This window comes from Lactuca saligna, chromosome 2 (assembly GCF_052625555.1).
Source record: "Lactuca saligna cultivar CGN05327 chromosome 2, ASM5262555v1, whole genome shotgun sequence".
NCBI lineage: Eukaryota > Viridiplantae > Streptophyta > Magnoliopsida > Asterales > Asteraceae > Lactuca > Lactuca saligna.
The window spans coordinates 116,962,169-116,988,666 of NC_136418.1; the positions used below are offsets into that span (position 1 = coordinate 116,962,169).

General features: G+C 39.1%; 1 protein-coding gene across 1 annotated transcript; it reads right to left on the reverse strand.

Moving 5' to 3' along the window:
- Nucleotides 1-1,124: 1,124 nt before the first annotated feature.
- LOC145031399 (small ribosomal subunit protein eS17-like) lies at nucleotides 1,125-1,841 on the reverse strand. The gene has a single exon (XM_078979941.1). The coding sequence runs from the start codon at nucleotides 1,752-1,754 to the stop codon at nucleotides 1,305-1,307; it is 450 nt and encodes a 149-aa protein (XP_078836067.1). The 5' UTR covers nucleotides 1,755-1,841; the 3' UTR covers nucleotides 1,125-1,304.
- Nucleotides 1,842-26,498: the final 24,657 nt, after the last annotated feature.

Consider the following 26,498-nt stretch of genomic DNA (forward strand, 5'->3'; position numbering starts at 1 on the left):
TATTTGTGTGCTAGAAGTTCTTGTGTGCTGAAAAATGTAACATTTGTTTGCTGAAATGTTATTATTGTGTTCTAATTTGCTCATATTTGTGTTGATGGTTGGTCAAATCCTATAAGGTTATGTTTTTTTGTTATTAGGAATGGAAGATAAACATACATAAAGCAATGAACAAATAAAATGCTTATTGCAAACTTGCATTCAAGAAGTAAACAAAATGGATAGAAAGGTATTGAGTTTGCACAAACACTCATAGAACAAGTTACCAACAGTTATTAAGGAAAAACATGGTGTGGTTTTGACTCAAAAGACAATTGAGTCATAAATTTAAAACCAAACTTACAAACGTTTATGGTAATTAAAATCCTTAAATAAGCATAACTAAACTACAAGGACCTTTGGAGTGAAAAAATAAATTTGGAACCAACCATACAAACAACCCTAATTTGTCCACATTACTTTTTAAGATCCAATGATAAGTATAAATATTTAGTAGAAGGATATGAATTTAGCAAGTAAAATATATTCACTATCCTCAACGTTTGTGGTAATTAAAATCCTTAAATAAGCAAACAAAACATGATAATAGCTTAAATACTTTAAAATTTTAATATTCAAATCTCCTTTTCTATTATACCCAATTTCATACAAATATAAAACACAATTTCATCTAAAAATACGCAAAAGCTCACAATACAATACTTTTCACAAATTTAAAAAAGTATTAATCAATCTTCTTTAATTAAGATGGCATAAAAAGTAAACAACTATAAATTCATAAGGGCGATCAAACATTGGGTAACTTTAAATGGGTAAATTACTAAATTATCATCATTTAAATTAGCTCAAACAAACAGAAAAATCATCAAACATAGTTATTTTCTTTAATGATATAAAATCATCAGACATGCTATTAGTATTTAGAATCTTAATCAATAAGTTCTTCATTCTAGATTATAATTCGTAGGCTTACTGAAACTATCAAGTGAATCTAATCCTAAAAGTTAGATTCTGGCAACATAAACAGATGAAACTAGATCTTAACAAGAAGATTAAGACCCAAAATTATCAACTTCTATAAAACAAAGCAGACATACCATTCAGAAATATGATAAAGACGCATGATATTAGAACAAAATAGAAATCTGATTGTTGAAATTCAATCCAAATTAAAAGTGAAAACAGCTCATGTCCTCAAACATTCAAATCATTATAGCGTTTACCAAAACCCTAAAAGAGAAATCATAGATAATGTAAAACTGTAAACAACAAATTACCCATCAAAAACCGGAAAACAGCACCGCGGATTAGTACCTCCTTCCAGCTCCGCCACCATATCCACCACGACCACCGCCGTATCCTCCGGGTATCGTTGTGGAAACCAAAGGAGTATCCTCCTTGAGAACAATCCCAGGAAGCTCGCTCATACCCAAAGAAGCAAGCAATTCAATTGTCTCCTTATCGACCTCAACACGGTCAGTCTTAATGGCGGATTCGTCGGGGACGAAGTCCATACGGCGCTCTCTCTCTTCCTCCTGTAGCTTGAGTGAGATGCCTCTAACTGGACCCTTCTGGATACGCTTCATTAGATGAGTTGAGAATCCGGCGATCTTGTTGCGGAGGCGCTTTGACGGAATGATGGCAACTTCTTCCAAGATCTTCTTGTTGGTGTGGAAATCCAAGGTCATTTTGGAGTAGTAACGCTCGATTACCAGGCGAGAGGATTTCTTGACGGTTTTGGTACGGACGCGACCCATGGTTCTCGGCGGAGAGGAGGCGGCGTCTGCTGGTTTTTGCTCCGAGGGATAACGAGAAGGAGAGGTTAGGGTTTGTAAATGGGAATTAGGGTTTATATGCGTTTACTGTGAATGTGGATCTAATGGGCCAAATTTAAACCCCAATTATTGTGATTTGTGGCCTAAGTTATAAAATATACCGACAATTGTGGCCTTGTGGGCTTGAATACAATGATCCAATTCACTTGATGGAATATTGGGTTGATTAGTTTGTGTATACTTGTAGTTTCTACATTTAGAAATATGGGATTTTATGTAACATCTTATTTGTATAAATTCTATTACATGGCTAAAGTTACTGAAATTAATGGCATGATGGTTGCTTTGTTGTCTTAAGTTATATATATAGTGAGTTGAAATCTCGGTACAAAAACATTTGTAAGGGCTTCAGAGTTTGTATTTGACGTCACATTTTGTGACAAATCAAAAAAAAAAAAAAAATTCCGTCACGGTAACCCGTTCTCCTCAGCAAAATCCGTCTATCTTTCAATTTTTCCGTTAACATTTTGGATTAGGTCATTTAATTTAAGAGTTTTATTTTGACCTCATGAGTGTCCAAACCATTAGAAACAAGTGAAAACATTCCCAATATTCACTTGGAAAAATTTATAGTTTCGACCACGTCGGGTTATGATAACTTAATCGGATACAACCAAAAGCTCCGTTTAACGTCAGTATCGAGTAGAATTCCACCGAACCTCAAACTTGAACCATATTTAAAGTTGAGTGGGCTTCATTTGAAGCTTTTCCACTCTCTCTCTACTCTCTCTCTCTACAAACTCAAAGTTTAATCCAAAATCACATCTTTCAAGCCCCAATTTGGTATGTAATCCTTCCTAGCTCAAGGTATAACACATTTAGCTTTCAAATTCGTGTTTAATTCATGAAATAGGACTAAGAACATTTGTTTACGGCCCAAGAATAGCCCTAGGCCGCAAACACACATAAATGGGGTTTTTGAGCCTCAAAACCCTTCCAAACCACTTTTGGAGCTTAGATATGACCTAGGGGCTTACAATACTAGACTTAGAACACCAAAACCTTATCATTTTAGGGGTAAACATGAGTTTACGGCCCAAGAACATGCTTGCACCGTAAACACCCTTTCATAGGCCGTAAACACCTTTTAAGGTGTTAGAATGCCCCTTAAACGCCTCCTAAGCCTTGGAATAAAGTCTAGAATCATCCACCATTGTGTTAGGGACCTTAAACATGCAAGAAACCATCCGCTATGGAGATTACGGTCGTAAACCCCCCAAGGAATGGTTCCTAGGCAGTAAACTCCTTTGTGGTGGTCAAATGGTGCCCTAACTTCCTTCCAGGGCATGCACTTTGGACTAGAAACACTTGTGCTTGACCTAGGACCACCAAAACACAATAAGAATGGTTACATAAGAGTTTATGGCCGTAAACTCCTAGTTTACTACCGTAAAATCCTCAAATGGTCCAAATGATGATCAAGTCCCCTTCCAATGCCTTAAAACTAAGCATAGCATCACCCACAAGAGTGTTAAGACCATTAAGCACCCAAGAACACCCCCACCATGAGTTTACGGCCGTAAACTCATGGGGGATAAGGTCTTAGGGCCGTAAACCCCATTAGGAGTTTAATCTTAAAGAGCAAACTCCATACTTAGGCCATACACTCCCTTAGATACTATCGGGGTCACTCCTAACACTTAAAACAAAGTGTTTTCGCATCTCGGAGTGTACTGTATTATCTAATTAGTAGTTCAAAGTCTAATTAGATACAATTATGTATCTATTCATATTACATAGGAACCTCGCGTGTGTTTAAGCCTCGAACTGACACTTAGCATCCTAACCGACGTATTTCTCGACCGGTGAGTTCATACCCCTACACTTTTTCCGTGTTTTCAATGTTTTTAGGGGGAAATACAAGCAAAAGTACAAGAATAACTTGTACTCAAACTTTATTATTTCGGTTGTAATGTTTCATTTTCCATATGCTTTTAACACTGGAAACCGTTTTAACCAACCGTTTAACTTGCAGGGTTAGTTTTCAAACTAATTGTAAATCTCATTATAAAATATTATAATTTATGTTATGTTTTATAATTTACGAAGGATTCATACTAATCATAAACTAGGATTATTACTAAGAAAATACGCCTAAAATACACCTTTGGATGTCACCAGAACTTCGAAAATATAGCTAGTGTACGTCTCTGAGTGTCACCAAAGTTCCGAAATTTCATCCATTAATATATTCCTCTGAGCGAAATTAGAGTTTCGAAAATAAAATTTATGTTAAGTATAGTAGACATTCGACATTTGTATATAGGATATTCAGGCTTTCGAACTAATAATCAACCACCAACTTTTAAGGAAAATAAGGGTTTTTCTTAAGATAACAAATTGTTTCTAACTAGATTGTGTAACAAACGGATAACCAAAACTTACTTATAAGAAAATATGGGATTTTCTTGGATAACAACTGTTTCAGAAAACTAAAGGAAACTTGTTCATTTTCATAAAACAAACTGCTTATGAACTCACCAGCTTTATGCTGATTTTCAAACTGCTTGTATTCTCAGGTCCACATTAGACAGGTACCCGCGATCTTTTGGAGAAGACGGAGCGTATAGAAGTCTCGTCTTTACTTTTGTTCAAACTAATGTATAGATAAAACATGTATTACTTTACCTTCAAACAAATGTAAATATTCCTATGTAATGTAATGTTTTGTGTTTACGATGCTTACTATGTACATTGGTTGTGATACTTTACATGACGTCCTCCGCCCCGGAACGTTTCCGCCATTGGTTTTCGGGTGTGACAGATTGATATCAGAGCCCTTGTTTATAGTGAACTAAGTATACGAAACCTTACATGGTATACGACTATAAACACTAAGGGGCCGAAGTGCTCTGAACTAAAAGTATACTCTAAACATAGTCCTCAACTAGTAACCGAAACGTTTACCATCGAGACGGCTAACGGTGAGAAAGAGAACGCTAACGACATATTTATAGGATGCACCCTTACCCTGAACGATCATTCTTTTCCCATTGACCTAATGCCAGTTTCCATAAAGCGCTTTGATGTTATCATTGGCATGTATTGGTTGAGTCCCAATCATGCTGATATCCATTTGTTACGAAAAAGCCATCCGTCCCAATCTCCCCCTCTGACCAGACTCTTAGGATCTACAGTGATAAACTCAGTTCCAATCTTCGCGTCATTTCGTGCATCAAATCTCAAAAGCTTATGTGAAAGGAGTGCCATGCATTCCTAGTTTATGTAATCAACGAGAAATAGGAAGTTAAAGACCTCGAGAGCATCCCCGAAGTCTGCCACTTTCCTGGCGTCTTTTCTGAAGAACTCCCGTAAATTCCTCCCGAACATCAGGTCGAGTTTCATATCGACCTAATTCCTGAAGCTAATCCTGTAGCCAAGTCTCTGTACCGCTTAGCTCCAGCAGAAATGCAGGAGTTATCCAGTTAGCTTAATGAGCTACTCGACAAAGGGTTCATCAGACCGAGTTCCTCACCCTGGGGAGCCTTGGTTTTGTTTGTGAAGAAGAAAGATGGATCCTCTCGGATGTGTATAGACTACCGCGAGTTGAACAAGTTGACAGTAAAAAACCATTATCCTATTCCTCGTATAGATGACCTCTTCGATCAACTTCAGGGAGCTAGTTACTTCTCGCAGATAGACCTTAGATCAGGGTACCATCAACTTCGAGTTCACGAGAATGATGTTTCCAAGACAACATTCGGGACTCGATATGGACACTACGAGTTCGTAGTGATGCCCTTCAGTTTAACCAATGCACCGGCTGTGTTCATGGACTTGATGAACCGGGTGTATCGTCCTTTACTGGATAAGTTCATCATCATGTTCATTGACGACATACTTGTCTATTCCCGAAGCGAAGAAGATCACAAACAACACTTGAGGTTAGTGTTGGAAACACTTAGAATGGAGAAGTTGTACGCAAAATTTTCCAAGTGTGAATTCTGGATTCGGAAGGTAGCTTACCTTGGTCACGTGGTAAGCGAAGAGGGTATACATGTGTACCCGTCCAAAATCAAGGTGATAGAGAATTGGTCGGCACCGAAGACACCCACAGAAATCCATCAATTCTTGGGTCTCACCGGCTACTATCGCAGATTCATCCATAATTTTTCTAGAATCGCCAAAAACCTAACCACTCTGATGCAGAAAGGCCAATGTGGTAGCAAAAGTCCTTAGCCGAAAGGAGAATTCAAGTTGCAAAGTGAAGACACTATTAATGACCATCAAGTCCCATTTATCTATCCTGTCTTCCATGTCTCTATTCTTAAGAAGTGCCTATCCGATGAAATCCTAGTAATCCTTTTGATGAGACCGAGATCAACGAAAGTCTGGACTTCATGGAAGAACCAATCGAAATCATAGATTGAGAGATTAAACGTACGAAACAATGTCGCATCCCGATAGTGAAGGTTCGCTGGAATGCCAATCAGGGACCTGAGTTCACTTGGGAGCGCGAAGACTCGATGAAACGGAAATATCCACGTCTCTTTCCAAACCCATTATTCTGTCTTAATTCTAAATTTCGGGATGAAATCTTCTCTAACGGGGGGATAATGTGACAATTCAAAAAAAATATGTCACGATAACCCGTTCCCATCAGCAAAACCCGTCTATCTTTCAATTTTTCATTAACATTTTGGATTAGGTCATTTAATTTAAGACTTTTATTTTGACCTCATGAGTGTCCAAACCATTAGAAACAAGTGAAAACATTCCCAATATTCACTTGGAATAATTTATAGTTTCGACCACGTCGGGTTACGACAACTTAATCGGGTACGACCAAAAGTCCCATTTAACGTCAGTATCGGGTAGAATTCCACCAAGCCTCAAACTTGAACCATATTTAAAGTTGAGTGGGCTTCATTTGAAGCTTTTCCACTCTCTCTCTCTCTCTCTCTCTCTCTCTCTCTCTCTCTCTCTCTCTTTACAAACTCAAAGTTTGATCCAAAGTCACTTCTTTCAAGCCCCAATTTGGTATGTAATCCTTCCTAGCTCATAGTATAAGACATATAGCTTTCAAATTCGTGTTTAATTCATGAAATAGGACCAAGAACATGTGTTTATGGCCCAGGAACAACCCTAGGCTGCAAACACACATAAATGGGGGTTTTGAGCCTTAAAACCCTTCCAAACCACTTTTAGAGCTTAGATATGACTTAGGGGCTTACAATACTGGACTTAGAACACCAAAACCTTATCATTTGAGGGGTAAACATGATTTTATAGCCCAAGAACATGCTTGGACCGTAAACACCCTTTCATAGTCCGTAAACACCTTTTAAGGTGTTAGAATGCCCCTTAAACACCTCCTAAGCATTGGAATAAAGTCTAGAATCATCCACCATTGTTAGGGACCTTAAACATGCAATAAACCATCCCCTATGGAGATTATGGCTATAAACCCCCAAGGAATGGTTCCTAGGCGGTAAACTCCTTTGTGGTGGTCAAATGGTTCCCTAACTTCCTTCCCATGGCTTGTACTTTAGACTAGAAACACTTGTGCTTGAACTAGGACTACCAAAACACAATAAGAATGGTTACATAAGAGTTTATAGCCTTAAACTCCTAGTTTACTGCCATAAACTCCTCAAATGGTCCAAATGATGATCAAGTCCCCTTCCAATGCCTTAAAACTAAGCCTAGCATCACCCCACAAGAGTTTTAAGACCATCAAGCACCCAAGAACACCCCACCATGAGTTTACAGCCGTAAACTCATGGGGATAAGGTCTTAGGGTCGTAAACCCGTTAGGATTTTACTCTTGAAGAGCAAACTCCATATTTAGGCCATACACTCCCTTAGATGCTACTCGGGTCACTCCTAACACTTGAAATAAAGTGTTTTTGCATCTCGGAGTGTACTGTATCATCTAATTAGTAGTTCAAAGTCTAATTAGATACAATTATGTATCTCTTCATATTACATAGGAACCTCGCGCGTGTTCAAGCCCCGAACTGACACTTAGCATCCTAACTGACGCATTTCTCGACCGGTGAGTTCATACCCCTACACTTTTTCCGTGTTTTCAATGTTTTGAGGAGGGGGATACAAGAAAAAGTACAAGAATATCTTGTATTCAAACTTATTATTTCGATTGTAATGTTTCATTTTCCATATGCTTTTAACACTGGAAACCATTTTAACCAACCGTTTAACTTGCAGGGTTAGTTTTCAAACTAATTGTAAATCTCATTATAAAATATTATAATTTATGTTATGTTTTATAATTTACGAAGGATTCATACTAATCATAAACTAGGATTATTACTAAGAAAATACGCCTAAAATACACCTTTGGATGTCACCAGAACTTCGAAAATACAGCTAGTGTACGTCTCTGAGTGTCACCAAAGTTCTGAAATTTCGTCCATTAATATATTCCTCTGAGCCAAATTAGAGTTTCAAAAATAAAATTTTTGTTAAGTATAGTAGACATTCGACATTTGTATATTGGATATTCAGGCTTTCAGAACACTTATCTTAATACTACACGTATGGTAGATACTAGTACATTGCATTCTGAACTAATACCCAACCACCAATTTTAAGGAAAATAAGGGTTTTTCCTGGGATAAAAAACTGTTTCTAACTAGATTGTGTAACAAACGGATAACCAAAACTTACTTATAAGAAAATATAAGATTTTCTTGGATAACAACTGTTTCAGAAAACTAAAGGAAACTTGTTCATTTTCATAAAACAAACCGCTTATGAACTCACCAGCTTTATGCTGAATTTCAAACTGCTTGTATTCTCAGGTCCACATTAGACAAGTACCCATGATCTTTTGGAGAAGACGGAGTGCATAAAAGTCTCGTCTTTACTTTTGTTCAAACTAATGTATAGATAAAACATGTATTACTTTACCTTCAAACAAATGTAAATATTCTTATGTAATGTAATGTTTTGTGTTTACTATGCTTACTATGTACATTGGTTGTGATACTTTACATGATGTCCTTCACCCCTGAACGTTTCCGCCATTGGTTTCGGGGTGTGACACATTTTAATCAAATGTCGACTTAAGTTATATGTGTATAAAAATGAATAATGGTATAACATATATATATATATATATATATATATATATATGTGTGTGTGTGTGTGTGTGTATATATATATATATATATATATATATAAGTTGTGAGACTCATCTATTACATGGTTAATTTTAAAAATAAAAAAAGGTACATTACACGGATGGTCGCTGTTGTTTGGAGTAGCCTGCACGACTAGTCCCTGAGTAAGATTTTTAACTCGGATGATCTGTAATGGTAAAATTTGTAACCCGCCTGGTCTCTCACTTAACATTTCGTCTAATTTCTCCATTAAAACACCCCACGTGCAAGTCATGCAAGGGCATTTTTGTCTTTTTAATAATCTAGAGTTACTGCCATGTTGTATACGAAGAGGCGATCATTTTCTCAGTACTCCATCTGTAACACCCAGTTTTTGAAGTACTCGGTTATAGACTCGAAGGTCAAAGGTATAGGCAATTTGGCCTTTTATGGGTCCGGGGTCTTATTCGGAAGGTTTTAGGCTAGGGATGGGGCTAGGAGCGTCGGGCCTCCCGCCTTCTTGTCATGGATATAAAGTTCATCGGAAATGGACTTAGATTGAAGAAGTTATAGTAGTTTGAAGTTATTGGCATTATTGGTCCTTAATGGAGAAAGGTGGAAAGAAAGTACTATGCATGCAAGCTGGTGGGCGCGAAAGTACGCCAACGTAGAGAAGAAAGTGGATGTGGGTGTTTGAGGAGTATGCTCAGCATACGAGAAGTACGCCTAGCGTACACTCAGAGTTCCTAAACCCTAATTTTGGGCTACGCACTATATAAAGAACATAATGCCCTAGATATCAGCCTCCCTCTCATTCTTAGACAGCCACCACGAAACCCTAATCCTTCTTTGAGTGTTCTTGGAGCTTAGGAGACCATTAGAGAGCGTTTTGGTGTTGTGAAGCCATTTTCTAAGCAAGTGAAGAGCATAGCAAGGTGGTGGATCAAAGGAGAAGCAATAGATCTGAGGTTATGGTTCCATTTCAGATCACCTTGGGGTATAAAGCCTTGAACTTTCCTCAAGTATGCTTAGATCTAGTATAGTGTGGTTTTGTAGTCTTTTTAGTCCCAAGAATAGAGCCTTATGGTTCAAATCCAATTCCTAGGCTTAGAGTTTCCCTCTCGGTTCTAAATGAGTCCCTAAGGCAGAAAGTTGCCATCTTGGATGTCCTAATGGGTTCATGCATGAGTTAAGATCATCTTTATGAGAATAGAATGCCATTTTGGAGGTTGGGCTTATCAGGGCCATGTAAAGTCACCAAGTCAGTGACTTTATTGATTAAGATGTTGAAGAGGATTTGGATTTGTGTTTATAGCCGTTGGAATAGAGTATTAAGTGCTTAATGGAAAAGTGACTTAACAAAGAAGTATGTTGGGCATACATGCAGGTACGTACAACGTAGACACCATGCAGCTTGTACGCTTAGCGTACAGAATAGTATGCCCCGCGTACTCATCAGATATGGGCTTGGTGTGTTTTGGGCCTCAAATTGGGCCATGCATTGGATTTTTGTTCTTTGGGCCTTAGTGGACCATTAGAAGTCAGATAATTTAGGCCAAGAATATATTTGGGCTTATGGTAAGGCCCATTAAAGGGATTGGGCCCAATTTAGCAAATTGTACCATTAGTGGGCCACTGTGGGCTTGCGAAGCCTACCTGATGTTGGGCCTTTTTATATCATGGTTTTGGGCCTTAGATATGGACCAAGTTAAACTATGACAACCCGAAATTTTCATTTGGTCAAACCCTAAAAGTCAACCACTTTGTATCATAAATTAATATCATTATTTCTTATTTTTAAGAAATATAAAGTTCGTTTGATTATTTTAATATTATTTTTAAATGAATGGGTGAAAGAAAGTGTCGTCTCGGGTTTTGATTTTTGAAAACTACAAACACTTCACGTATTAGAAACACCAGACCAAACTTTTATGTTTTGGATTTAGAATTCACCCAAAAACCGTGAACTCATACATATGTATGAGCTTACTGCCCAAAAACTAGTCATTTGTGTTTACTCCCCAATAGTCAAAAGAGTAAACTCCAAAAACTCTCTCAAGTATCATCCAAGATTTAATTCCAAATCTTCAACCTTGTAAGTGTTCTAACCATTTCAAGTTAGTAAAACACTTAATCTAGTGTTTGTGCATCTATTCATCCATTCATTTCCGGTTTTTGTTTAGATTTTCCAAAACACCAAGAACACCAAGAACACACACTAAGTGTTCTTGGCCTTTTAGCTCAAATCAAGCATCATTATAGTAAGTACTTCCATCCTTGAGTTCTTGTAAGCTAGTATATCAATTAATCACCAAGAAAATCGGTCAAGAACACCATGTTTGAGGTGTTCACGGTCCAAGATGATACTTGGGCCATAAACACCATAAAGTCCCCCAAAATTGACTTAAGTCCCATGTTTAGCCCTAGTTTGAAGTTTAAGACTTACCTTAACATATTTAAACCTTCCATTGATATGTTTAAGCTTTGAAAAACACCAAACATCACCATTTATAGGTGTTTACGGTCTAAGGATATCCCAAAACCGTAAACACCCAAAAAGGTGTTTAAATGAGTCATATTCCTTTCTTAGCCCTAAAAGCTAACTTAGACATTTACCTAGTTGTGATAAGGACTTGAAATAAAGGCAATATCCTTTCCCATAAGGGTTTACGGTAGTAAACCCAAGGGAAAATACCCTTAGGCCGTAAACACCTCAAGGAGGGTGTTTTGTGGCCCTAGTCCATTCCAAAGGCTAAACCACTTAGCAAGATTGCTTCAAAGGACTTGTTAAACCTCCAAACAACTCATGGTTGCAAGAAATGGAGTTTAGACCGTAAACCCTTGAGTTTACTGCCGTAAACTCCTAGGGTAAAGGTCATTTAGACCGTAAACTCCCAAGGAGTTTACCCTTGGACCACAAATACCCTAGTTTTGCCCTACTAGCTCTTGGATGCAATCCTTGTGATCTTTAACACTTGAAACAAAGTGTTTCCATGTTCTAAAGTGTCCCAACTCATTTTATTAGTTCTAATGAGGCTAATTAGTTATATATATTCATTATATGATAACTAGGCTCGTGCGTGTGTACAAGTCTTCATTTGTCACCTAGCACCGTAACCGACACTTTAATCCAATCCACTCACCACAAGTGAGTTTATGCCCCTTTAATTAACCTTTGAAATACTTTTAAATGTTTTAAATGCTTTTATGGGGGGGGGGGGGGAATACAAGTTGAATACTTATAGTTATTACATCAATCACATGTGATTAATAACTATAAAACCAATGATTTTATCACTGTTCAAATTGCTTATCAAATTGTTTTACTTCAAAATGTTTTATAAACTCTTTTACTTATCAAATACTTTTATTTAAACTTTATTATACTTCTTATAAATTGCATGCCCATATATGTATAGATATATAAGAAATGTTTAAAAGGCTTAGGAAGGCCGTCCGCCCTATTTCCTTTTCCTCGATTTGGATATGGTCTGGTGGGATTTCGGGTAGCCGTCCGAAGGTCGTTTCAATATTAATTATATATCAAGTGTACATATATAGACATAAAAGTACTTCCATATTCATGTGTATTAGTTACATCATTAGTAAGTTACCATCAAGGTAACACATGATCATACTTCTACAATTTCTAGATCAATGAGTCAGTTCATTCATGAGTCAATACTTACTACTATGAGAACATATACAACTATACTAGAAAAGAACATATACAACTATACTAGAAGAAGAACATATACAACTTTACTAGGAAGAGAACATATACAACGATACTAGAACAAGTAACATTACATTACATATACATGAAGACGTTAACAATTGTGATCCACTGTATCGGAGCATGCCTTAAATGTCATGGCCTGAGTTGTAGCCAGAATTCTCTTGGAGGGAGAGCGTTAGTTTGCATATAGATCTATACTGGATTGACTATCCTACACCTTGCTGCTAGCTACAGCCAGACCTGCAGGTTTGCGGGTTCCAAATGTCATTCCGTCTTACGACCATTCGTATGTCGTTGTTACTGGTCAATAGTATGGTGCAATTAAATCACATGATACCTTAATATAAATCCGGTTTAAGGTAGTTAGTACAGTAGTAGTTCCTATATTACAAAACTACAGTACTATAGTAATTTATCCTTTTTATACATTTAGTGATTATTTCACTTAAACAATGATGTACAAACTATATTTTGATAATGATAGTTACACTTGGTAAAATTACACACTTTTACAATAAACTAACATACAAAACAGTTACGCCTTGGTAGAAGGCTACTTTTAATAGAAAATATAGGTTTTTTTTGAGAGATTTAAACTTTTACAAACACGTACAAACATTCACATACTTTTATCACCAATGTTTACAAACTATTGTTTAAAACTATGTTCAAACATTTTGATACAAACACTAACAATAAAATACTTATGAACTCACCAGCTTAATGCTGATAAACTCTTTCAAAATAACTCGTATTCTTAAGTCATCAGTAGACAGGTACCGGTGAAAGCTTTTGAGAAGATGGATCGCATCCAAGACTCATCTTATTATTTTGATTTACATTATTTTTGGTGTCTATAACTCAATGGAACACGTTTGTATTAAAATTATATATTTAATGCAATGGATGATGTTGTTTGCTTGTTTACTGTTATACTGTGTTGTGATATTATGCATGACGTCCTCCGCCCCAGAACATTTCCGCCGTTCTTGGTTTTGGGGTGTGACATAAACTATGGGTAAAATAGTCATTTTACCCTAAGGAGACTTATTGGTTTGGACTAATTATTATTTTGGGTAATGGTAGCTCGGGAAGTCGAGAGATCAGCAGTTCGGGGATCTGCCAGTTAGTAGTGAGGGGTTACTCGCAGGATTCTACAGTCAACTTGTGAGGTGAGTTTTCTCTAGTAGGAACTAGGGGTGATCGCGATTCGGTTTGAAATCGTGAAACCGACCAAACCGATCATTGGTTTGGTTTTATGGTTTGTATTTTTCTTTACAGTTTAGCTTGCGGTTTCAAACTTTTCAAAACATAGTGAATGGTTTGGCTTGTGGTTTTTAAGATTTTATGGTTTCGACAATATTGATTAAAATGTACATTTCTTCTCATGGTTTTATATTGAATTTATGGTGTGATGTATTAATGTTGACTTGTTTGGATAGTAAAAGCTTATGAATTGGATAGCATTTTGGAAGTGAATAGCAGTTTTGAAGTGAGCTTATTGATAGTGCTTTTTGGACAACAATTTGGTTGTTTTAGACAAATTAGTAGGTTCACATGTATTAGTCTAATGTTTGATGTAATGGAACAATATTTGATGTTTTCATTTCCTGCTTTTTAGTTACTGTTGTGGCAGTTTTTTGATGTTTTGACAGCTTTAATATTGTAGTTTTTTTAATAATATTAGATAGAAGTTTTGTTGTTTTGACAACTTCAATATGGCAGTTTTGTTAACAACATTTGGTAGAATTTTTGCAGTTTTAATAGGTTAAATAGTGGAGTTTTTTTTTACTAAATTAGTCTAATGGACTCGACTAAGATGGGCCTAAAAACCTAAACCGTGAAACCAAAACAAAGCCAACCGTTAGTAACAGTTTGGTTTGGTTCGATTTTAATTTTTCAACTGTTCGGCTTCGGTTTGACCGAAAAACGGAAAAAACTGGACCGTGAACACCCCTAGTAGGAATGGATCGAAGGCACCAATATCGGTCTGTTTATGTATGTTAGTGTATACTGAATTTAGATTCGATGTCGAGATTAGCCCGATGTAGTTTATATGATTCTGGATTACGGTCCGGTATTGGGTTGGGCCCGAGGAAGGTTTATATGTATGTTTCCGAACTACGGTTCGATGTCGGTTGGTACCCGAGGAAGGAATGCATGTTTAGTTATACTTGTTGTCTTTGTGATACTTGTATGTGCCTGGTAGGGAGGTGAGTGTGGGCGGGGGCCCATATCTCATCACTAGCCGAGTGTGGACGGGGTTCCATATCTTATTAGTAGCAGAGTAGGGGCGGGGCCCAAGATAGGACGGGCTTTGAGACTAGCAGTTATAGTGTTGTGTTTTGTGTGTTATGTACTAGCTTGGATATGATTATATGTTTGTATGTGTATAGCGAGCGGGGTCCAGAGGCAGACTGGGCCGAGTAGAAACATATATGTATACCGAGCAGGGCTCGATGCCAGGCAGGGCATGATGCTAGATTCGTCCAAAGTTGGGCAAGGCCCGAGGTAGCGGGCTAGGCCCAATGTTTACAGTATATGATTATGTGTATGGTATGTGGTAGTTTGGAGGAGTTCACTAAGCTTCGTGCTTATAGTTTTCAGTTTTGGTTTCAGATACTTCTGCTAGCAAAAGGAAGGGCTCGGGATGATCGCATGACACACACCACAGTTTCTAGCATGGGATATTTCACTCTGATAGTTGATATGATATTTTGATACTTTGACAGTTGTTATGATGTTTTTGAGATACATGGTTTATGATGTTTTCTTGATGATGATAATTATGGTTTTAATAATGAATTAAAAACGAAATTTTTGGGCTGTATTTATGGGATGTTACAAGTTGGTATCAGAGTCTTGGTTTGAGGGATTCGGGCACACTTTCGGGTATGTCTGAACTCAAACTAACGAATTGGTATAGAATTTTTCAAAATAAAAACCATTTTTATAAAAGGATTTTGAGAAAAGGAAAGAGTTTTAGAAAAAGCAAAGAGAATTTTGAAAAAGTGAAAAGGGTGTGGTGCATGCAATCAACCGAACTCAAGTAAGTACTCTCAAGTTACCCATATAAGTTTATGTATGATATGTTTATGACAACTGCATGCTAGATTAGGGCTAAGGATCTAGGAAGGATGCCTTATGTGCTTGCTATAAGTCTATCAACTTTATGAACTGCATGCTAGTATAGATTAGTCACTCAATGCTCAAATGCTGATTGCCTTGTTGTTTTAGGAGGTATAGTTGTCTTTTACTAACTAGTAAACGAATATGTTAGGTTACATATTGCAAGGACTAAATTATTTCAGAAGGTTAGGTCTAGCTCTATTTTGCAGCTCTTGTTTGAGTCCAACCGTTGTAGGGTTGGATCTCCCATTCGAAGAATTATCTAGTCTTAGTGATATGTAATGATATTTGCGAGCTAGTTAGGGGGAAATAGCAAGGACTTCTTATGCAGCTGATGGCGGAGAGTAAGATGGTGATTAACCTAGGGAAAGCCTAGGATGAAAGTAGTGCTAGGATTAGTAGTAGTAGTAGTAGTAGTAAGGGACTTGGTGGAGTCGAGGCACTCCTTAAGGAAAGTACGGATATATGTGGAAGGTAGTATGGGCCCGTACTACTGAAAGCAGAGGATCCGTACTCATGTCAAGGAGGGTAGAGATATAACCTTGGAACTTGTAGTGCGTGTGTGATCCCTCGATAGTGATGAGTATTCTGATGGTTGTTATGTTATTATGCAGTATGGTGACGTTATGGGGTGGACCAGTGGGCAGTTCAGGTGCCGGTGACGGATCAGGCTCGAGCTCTGGAGTCGGGCAGCTCGATGTGTATTTGAGAGAGTTTATTTCAGTTGAGATTACACGCATCATTTTCGACCAGACTCCTGTGATCTTTGGTACGGTCAAGGAAGGCATTATGTTATTATGCAGTATGGTGATGTTATGGGGTGGACCAGTGGGCAGTTTAGGTGCCGGTGACGGATCAGGCTCGAGCTCTGGAGTCGGGTAGGTCGATGAGTATTTGAGAGAGTTTATTTCAGTTGAGATTACACGCATCATTTTCGACCAGACTCCTATGATCTTTGGTACGGTCAAGGAAGGCATTATGGAGATTTTGGATGAGAGGTTGGGTGGGTTCCGCGTCGAGATGGCGGCCATGGTGGGGGCACGCACGTTGACAGTTAGGGAGTTCATAGCCCGTGGAGCTCAAGGCTATGATGGGGCTAAGGAACCCATTGCTAGCAGTTGGTGGTTGGAAGATGTCGCGAATGCCTTCCATTCTAGCCGGTGTTCCGAGGGGGAAAAGGTCCGACTCGCCTCCTGTCTTCTGAAGGACAGAGCGCATGATTGGTTGGAGGAGGTTGGATATGTTATAGGAGATGATGTCGCATTGGACGCAATGACATGGGGTGACTTCTTGGCCATATTTAAGGCCGAGTTTGCACCAGTTATTGAGGTGCAGCAGTTAGGACGAGAGTTCCAAGACCTCTAGCTGACTACTAAGACGGTGGCGGAGATCACCGCCAAGTCCAGAGAGAGAGAGAGAGCCCAGCCCTTCTTGTTTCGCAGTATGTGGCGGACGAGGAGATAAAAAGGATCGGTCCCACGAGATGTTGAGGAGTGATATTAGACAGTTCGTGAGTCGGTCTAGCTGCAAGACACTAGAGGATATGATCGCTTGAGCGAGAGAGAGGGAGATTGACTTAGAGGCAGATAGGAAGAGGAAACCAGTCAAGGTGTTGACATCCGCGAGATCGGGTAAGAGGCCCAAGACATCAGATTCTAGATCGAGAGATCATCAAGACCATAGTCATTATGGGAAGTGTGGAAGGACACACGGGGGGTGCATGTAGGAGTGGCAGTGGTAGTGATTCTGCCTGTTTGAGGTGCGACCAGATCGATCATTATAGTAGGGATAGTATTGCTACGACCACCTAGTGATCAAACCTGATCTGGTTCCTTTGTAGTCAGCGGGGCCACAAGAAGGCCCAATGTCCGAGTTTGGCTACAGCAGGACAAGTGATAGCACCTGCCCCTGTAACATTGAGGATCACCGACAACCGTCAGGGTCGGGCAGAGGCACCTGCGGCGATGAGTAGGGTATTCTAATTGGTTATAGAGGAGGCACGAGCAGCTTCCGATGTTGTAGGTGCGTATCTTTTCTTTCCTATCAGTTTTTATTTATGATTTTTTTATTAATTTCTCGCCTCCATATGAGTAGTTATATCTTGGTATTATACTTCCTACTTATGTTTGGATTACATGCCATCTGCATACCATGGGTCTTAGGGTAATAGTGTGGGGACGTCTCCCTATAAAGTGAATTTTCAGGATACGATAGCTATACCAAGTGTGATTAGAACACATCAAGGGTCTTACTAGCAAGTGTGATTAGAACACATCAAGGGTCTTACTGATTTAGTGTCGATTGGTTTTGGGAACACTAACAGTAATAAGCATCGGTTACCAACACGATTGATCACTGGATGGTATGAAGGATTGAGGATCTTTCCAGTTGGATGTGTTGTAATGTGTTAGTGGGACCAAAGTGGGGGAGAGTTCTCCAAGGGTTCCAGAACAGAAGGAAGTGTGGATTTAGGATGAGTTCGCATTCTCATCAGGAAGGAAGGAACCTCAGGTGGCTGATTGGATTGAGGGGTATGAGAGTTGGGAGTTTGGGAAACTTCTCAATGTAGGGCTTCGCTTCTTTGTTCGATAGCTAGCTTGGGAATTAGGATGGGGATTCCAGTTAGGATGCGATTTCAGCCAGGAAGTTAGGTTGTATGCATGATTAAAGTGGGAAGTGTTGTAGGAATATGGGATATTCGTAGCATTCACTAGTAGCCAGAGGGGAAATGATGTAAAAATGTGGGTTAGCTGTAACATTCGTTAGCAGCCAGATAGCGAAGTGTGGGCAAGGCCCACATATTCTAGTCAGCGGAGTGTAGGCGAGGTCCGTATCTCCTAGTCAGTGGAGTGTGGGTGAGGCTCGTATCTCCTAGTCAGTGGGGTGTGAGTGAGGCCCATTTCACCTAGTTAGCGAGATCAGAATCAGGAAAGGATATATAGATAGAACTCGAGGTAATTGTACCTGCTTAGCCCTAGATAGGTGAGACCTGGGGGCAAGGCCACTTAGTAGTATGGGTTGGGTGAGACCCGTGGGCGACACCCATGCATTAGTAGCAAGGAAGGTGGGACTTGGCAGAGAGCATAGGGTTGAGATATAGGATCGGGGATTATAGGATTTATAGAGCCAAGAGTGGCAATATGGATAGAGTAGTTTTGGTGGCTGAAGTTTTATATGGAATTCACTGGGAGAGGCTGAGACGGTGATCAGTGGTTCAATAACCAAGTAGAATCCGGTATTCCAGATAGTGGAAAGATAACTTTGGACCTGGGAGGTCCCATTTCCTTTGGAAGGTAGATAAGAGATTGCTTAATGTTCAGAAAGAAGTAATGATTGTGAGGGTTATTGTATTGGGTAGCTTGCGGGTTAGAAGGGCGAAGACACTTACAATTGGATTGGGTAAAATCAGAGTAATTGATTTGACCCTTATGCATAGCTCTCGTTTGAGTCTAACCGTTCTAGGGATGAATCTTCTACTTGAAAGATTATCTGAGCTTTTTGTCAATTATAATTGTCCTGCAAATGGTTATCCAGGGATAATTTTTCAGGGAGATAGACCAGCATGGATTTAATCGCTGGAAATGTAGATGTGTGTTGTGGAAGCTTGAAGTTCGTTTTATTCAGGAAGGAAGTTTGATTGGCTCTCGGTTGTCTTGAGAAGAATAGGTTATGCGTAGAACCATCAGTTGCGTTCCGCATATCATTAGTGATAGGTTTTGAGCATTCTAACACTCCTATGGTGTACATGCAACCCTAGATGCTTTGGATCTATGTTTTCTCTAATATACATGCAAACTTTCAATTTTCCAAACCATCGTCCTAAATAGCATACTATGAAGTATATACACTACAAAAATGTAGTTAGATGACTTACCTTTGTTGTAGCTTGGAAACCTTAAGCCTTTAAGAGCCTAACACCCCAAGTGTGATGCCTCAAATGCTTCACATAACACCTCCAACAATGGAGGACTTGAGAGGAGGTTACTTGCACTCACAAAATCAGCTAGCACTCTTGTGTATCACTTAGGTGCCGATTTGGTAGCCATGATGTTCTTTATATAGTGTGACACAACTAGGGTTACACCATGTAAACCCTAATGTGCACGACTTTCCACATTCCTTAGGCTTCATGGGTTTTAACCACCATCGAGTATCCATGTGTAACGACGTAAGTTTTCAAAACAATTTTTCATTTTTATAACATAACATATTTCATAAAGTAATCAGAAACTCAAGTGCATCAAATATTATCCCAATGAAACATATCCCAGAATCTAAAATACATAACACATAATACTCAATCAGTGTGTACAGATCATGCCGGTGCCTTGTCGCGATCCTCGTTAGTACCTGAAACACATAACACATAACATGGTAAGTATAAATGCTTAGTGAGTTCCCCAAAATACTACATACAACACATAAGCCACTCGAGGCTATAAGACCCTCCGATCAATGTGTCTCAGCGGGATCCTCCAGTCCCGTAACTCGTTGGACCCTCTGGTCCGGTCTAAATTGTTGGACCCTCCGGTCCGGCCTGGTTGAGGACCCTCTGGCCTCGTAAGTCGTTGGACCCTCCGGTACAGTCTAAATCACATAGCATACATAAATCACAAAGCACATAATCTCAAGCAAGCACATAATACATAAGACCCTCCGGTTTGCACATAGATACCACTCTAGGTAACGTATAGTGAGAAGACTCACCTCGTAAGATGTCTAGAAAACTCTCGTGTTCGAATCCCTGATCTAGCCTCCGCCTATCAAAATGATAACATGTCTAATCAATGCACTCCTTACATCCTCCTCTCTAAGAATGGGTAGAAGACTATGCTACCCATCCCTAACCTCTCTTTAAATCAGTTTGACCAACCCTAAGGTCATTCGAAGTCAACTCAGTCAACTGTCCAACTTTGACCAGACTCATCGAGTGCACTCGAGTGACTTGGCGAGTCCATGCATATCCTCTGAATCCTCCTAAGGCCTTACTCAACTCATCTATTTAACCTTTCACTCAACGAGTTACCGCTGATCACGACTCGCGGGGCAACCCGATCCGACTCGTCGATTCATCTTATGGACTCAGCGAGTTTCCTCCATGCCAACACTCATTTGACCTTCTGAGGTCAGATTTGATTCTCTAACCTATAGATCTAACCTTCTAACACCCAGAAGTCACATAAATGTTCAATCTTTATGTCCATGCACCACACATCAAGCTCCATTTGATAAAATAATTCTTAAAATGACAACCTAGATTCAAAACTCCACTAGAACTGCATAAACCTGTATGATTGGGACTCTCTGGACCTAGAAGGGTCAAGATCTATAACACAAACTTACAAGAGGTGTTTGAGGCATCCAAAACCCCAAAAATGAAATGATTCAAGCCCTAACCCCAAAAATGGAATCTACACAATAGGGAAGACAAGGTTTCGATTTGGTACCTCAGAATGAAGCTCTTTGCTTGAATAACTTAGAACCACAACCTCCTATCTTCCTTCTTGCTAGAGCTCTTCTCATCTCTTGCAAAATCACACCAAAAAGCTCAAGATGGATCTTTCTCTCGCTCTACACACTCAAACTTTTTAGGGTTCTCTCTTTTGGGAAGGTAGCCACAAATGAAGGCCATAAGTGCCTTTAAATAGGGCTCACACCCAAAGATTTAGGGTTTCTGCCAACAACGTGGACTCGTTGAGTCAAATCACTGACTCGTCGAGTCCATTCATTAATCTGAGTCATCAGTCGCGATCCTACTCGACGAGTTTAGGCGTCAACTCGTCGAGTCCCCTTCTTAACTCAAAAGAAAATACTTAAATTATGAAACCATGAAATCCGGATGTTACAATTCTCCCCCACTAGAATCAGACTTCGCCCTCAAAGTCTCTCTCTGCAAACAACTCTGGATGCTGCTCCCGCATCTCTGTCTCCAACTCCTAAGTCAGCTCGGACCCTCTCCGATGTTGCCACTGGACATGAACCAGGGGCACCTCTTTGTTCCTTAGAACCTTGATCTTCCGATCCAAGATCACGATTGGCCTCTCAATGTATTGCAGGCTCGCATCCACCTAAATATCCTCTAGCGGTACTACCGCAGTCTCATCGGCTATACATTTCCTCAATTGGGATACGTGGAAGGTATTGTGGATCTGACCTAACTCATCGGGAGCTCTAAATGATATGCTACCTTGCCTACTCTGGCAATCTCCCTAAAAGGAATAATGTATTGGGGGCCCAGTTTTTCTCTCTTCCTAAATCGGGTCACTCCTTTCCAAGGGGATACCTTCATGAGTACAATGTCTCTAACCTAGAACTCGAGCTTGGATCGCCGCCTATCCACATAACTCTTTTGGCGACTATGGGCTGTCAATAACCTCTGTCTGACTTGTTGTATCTGCTCAGTCGTCTTAAGCACTATCTTAATGCTACCCATCACTCACTGCCCTACCTCTCCCCAACAGATGGGAGTTCGACACCTCCTCCCATATAAAAGCTCAAAGGGAGGCATACCAATACTTGAATGGTGGTTGTTGTTGTAAGAAAACTCAGCCAAAGGTAGGTATGTGTCCCAACTTCCCCTGAAGTCCATAACACATGCTCGAAGCATGTCCTCGAGCATTTGTATCGTTCGTTCACTCTGGTCATCCATATGTGGGTGGTAAGTAGTACTGAAGTGCAATCTCGTACCCAACTCCTCATGGAACTTCTTCCAGAACCTGGAAGTGAAACGTACTTCTCGGTCTGACACAATCGAGATCGACACTCCATGCCGCGACACCACCTCTCTAACATATATCTCTGCTAGCCTCTCCGCAGAAGAGCTCCCACTGATAGCAAGGAAATGAGCACTCTTCGTCAGCTGATCCACAATCACCCAAATTGCATCAACATCCCTCACAGTCCTCGACAATTTGGTGATGAATTCCACAGAAATTTGTTCCTACTACCATTGGGGAACCTCTAGTGGCTGCAACTTGCCATGCAGACGATGGTGCTCGGCCTTAACCCAACGATCCACCAAAGTCTTGGGAAGTCTTGGGAGGTACAATTGAATCCAAAGTCTTGGGAAGTCATCTGTATGAGTTTGAGAAAAATCCCAAAAGAAGTTATGATGTTGCAAATTCAGACAAATTCGAACTTGATTTTCCAATAAATGAAATGATGTTTGTCACAGCGCAGTACAAGATCAGTGAAAAATTCAAAATTGCTGATGAATACACTTTAATGAAAATCAGATTTCATGTTGTACTTGCGAAGGATCAAGATGAGGTTTTGTTATTGATGAAGATTAAGAAAGTGCTAACCATTAAGAAGGATGAACTGTTTGAGAACATGCTTCAAATTTTTTGATATTTTGTTGTTCGAGTAGATAACAAGTCTGTTGATTTTACTATTGCTGACTTTCCCTTGATGAATCTAAATGATCTCATTCAAGTGGCTCTTATCCTGAAAGAAATGGAAGAAAACAAATTCAACGGATATGATACAAATGTGTTCAAATTTGGTTTCGCACATATCAAGATATTCATAGATAACTACTATGATTGCTTGGCGTTAACTGATGAAGAACTCGCATCAGTTCGTGGTAGACAAGTCACAGTTCCCTGGGAATCCACACTGCCTCAAACAGAATTGAATAAATATGCAGACGGGGAAATATGCCTTAAACCTTTTGGCATGGTTTTTGCAGGCAAAGATACCAAGGGGAAGCCTAAAAGATTTTTGTTTCAAGTCCCAGAGATTGAAAGATACACCACTTCGCAATATACGAATTTCATTGTTCGTATGAATAATTGCTCAAAGAATAATGAAGGAGAGAGGAAGGAGCTTAAAAAGACCATCACTTGGTATTCAGAAATTCGAAGAACGATGCACTCAGCTGTTCAAAATTTAACAAACTGAATAGCTTCGACTGTTTACAAAGGGGGAGAATGTAGAGTCTAGTTTTTGTAAAAGTCGAAGTGTTTGTTTTGAGTTTCGCATGTTAGTTATTTTACTAAGTCTTCATTTGTGCGAAGTTTATTGTTCAGGACTTAGTATACTTTTTGTACATTCATGTTTCCTATAAATAGGGACTGAGGTTAGAAGTAGAGATAGGTTTTTCTCTGCTTAGTTTGTAATCAGTTTCTTCATCAATATAAGATCTGATTAATATTTACTCCTTGTGTTCATAATTTTCATTCATAGAATCATGATTGCTTTCTAAATCTCGATTACAATTCTCTTCAGTTTGTCAATATGCTATATTGAGAGATTATGTTCTCGAACTTCAAAAACATAACCCATACACGACTATGAAGATTGATGTAGAGAGTGAGCCAAATCCAAATGCAGAAACTAGAACTTTCAAGCACATATACATCTATCTTGGTCCTTTAAAAAAGGGATTTTCTACTGGAAGAAAAGACTTTCTTGGTCTCGATGGTGCTTTTATGAAGGGTCCATACCTAGGACAAATACTTTTAGTTGTGGTAACCTTTTTTTTCATATGAAGTACATTTATATTATAAAATTTGTATTTTAGGTTAATCGTGAAATGTTTACTTATGTAGGGAATTGATGGTAATAATGGAACATATCCATTGGCTTATGTTGTTGTGGAATCGGAGAGTACCAACTCATGGACTTGGTTTCTAACTTGTCTAGGGGATTATTTGGGTTTAGGAACCAACTCGAATTTTACATTTATAACATAAAGACAAAAGGTATTAATTCGAATATAAAATTAATACATTATATATGGTATACTTTTAATACATATTTTCCATGTATAAGGAGTGTTACCTGCTATAGAAAAGTTGTTTCCATGCGCTGAACATCGTTATTGTCTTCGTCGTATCCATGAAAACATGAAAGCTAATTAGAGGGCAAAGCAATTCAAAGACCTGCTATGGGATTGTGAAAAAGAATCTACTATTCAACAGTTTCAACGATCAATGGAGGAACTTAGAAAACTTAATAATGATGCGTATGAGTGACTTAAAAATATTCCTCCTCAACATTGGTCTCGTTCACACTTTACAGGTAGATTTTAATGTTAAATCATTAGTTTGTAACAATAACCGATGCATTGTTAATGATTTATTAGGTAGAGCTTATACAAATGTTATGCTTAACAATATGTGTGAATCTTTGAATAACAAGATTGTTGAAGGTCGTGATGTACCAATTATTACATGTTTGGAGTACATTAGAAAGTACTTAATGAAGAAAATTGTAACTGTGAAAAAGGAAATTGATAAAGCAACAGGTCCCTTGACTCCTATAGCTACCATATGGGTTGGAAAACTGAAGAAAGAGGCTACACAATTAAGGTCTTTTTTTTGTGGGAATGGGAAATATCAAGTATGGGAAAATCTTTTGGAACAGTTTGTGGTAGATATGGGCCAACAAACATGTTCATGTAGAAGGTGGGAACTAATAGGGATACCATGTGCACATGAAATAACAATTATATGGGAGATGTGGAAGAACAATGAAATTGATAAGATACCAGAACATTGGGTCCATCGAACGTATTGGTTAGAAACGTGGAATGTGAAAATCATCAAATTCTGGTCAAGTCAAAGTCAAATAAAGTCAACAAGTCAAACCGGTCAACCTAATTAACCCGGGTACATTAGGCTTTACGTTATGTAATCACTGTACAATTCATTATTCTAATGAGAAAACATCATTTGGAAATTTCGTATGTTTGAATTTCCTTAGCGTTAATAGTGCTTAACAATGACCCAAAGCGATAAAACACTATTGCACACTCATCGGGAGTGTGTAGGACACTAAAACATGTATTTACAGGGTTTACGGACCTTGCGTTGCGAAGCTGGACACTTAAAAAGGTCATAAACGAAACCTCTCTAAATCTCTTTCAATCTATCTCTCTCTATTTGAAATCTCTCATAAATCTCTCCCAGATCTCTCTCAAAAGTTCCTTTAACTTTTGGTAATCATTCGGGTCATCCCGACCCTTAACTGGGTCAAAAACTGCTTAAAACGGGGTAAAAACGGGTAAAATAGACTTAAGGACCCGAAACCCCTCTTAAAGGGTCGAACCCTCTTAGGGCTGAAGGTCCATGAAGGGACCGAACTACTGAGCCGAAGCCCCAAGAACCGAACATGCCTTTCGGATCGAGCCTCGCAAGGACCAAACCCGAAGGTCCTCTCGGACCCGAACCTTGCACGAACCGAACCTGAAGCCTTCGGTCCATTTTTCTCCAACTGCATCCGGTCTATTTCGCCTTTGGGCCAACAACAACAAGGACCAAACCTCGGCCCAGGCACCGAGAGGTCTCGCAAGAAGCCCAAAATCACCCGGTTTTCGACTACGACTTCGTTTTAGGCCTGTTTTTCATCATTTTAACGCGTGATTTTCACCCAAAACTTTATTTTAACATATAAGGCCCCATATTTATTAATGAATCATGTTTTTGGGGATAAATCTTATCCAATAAGAGTGGGTGAAGTACTACAGGTGGAGTGTTGACTTTTCTTTAGTTTATGACACAAGCAACCACCCACACCCACTCCATGACCAACCCACACCCCTCCCCACCATACCTAGTCACTTCCTTGTATTTTTCCATCAATCTCCTGCCATTCTCACATCCTAAGAGCTAGACAACCCACCCTCTCTCCTCACTTCACTCATTTTCCCTCATTTCCACCAAAAGATCAAGCACTTTTCTCTCAACCTTTTCTCTCTCAATTTCGAGATGTCCAAGACATTTTTCAAGA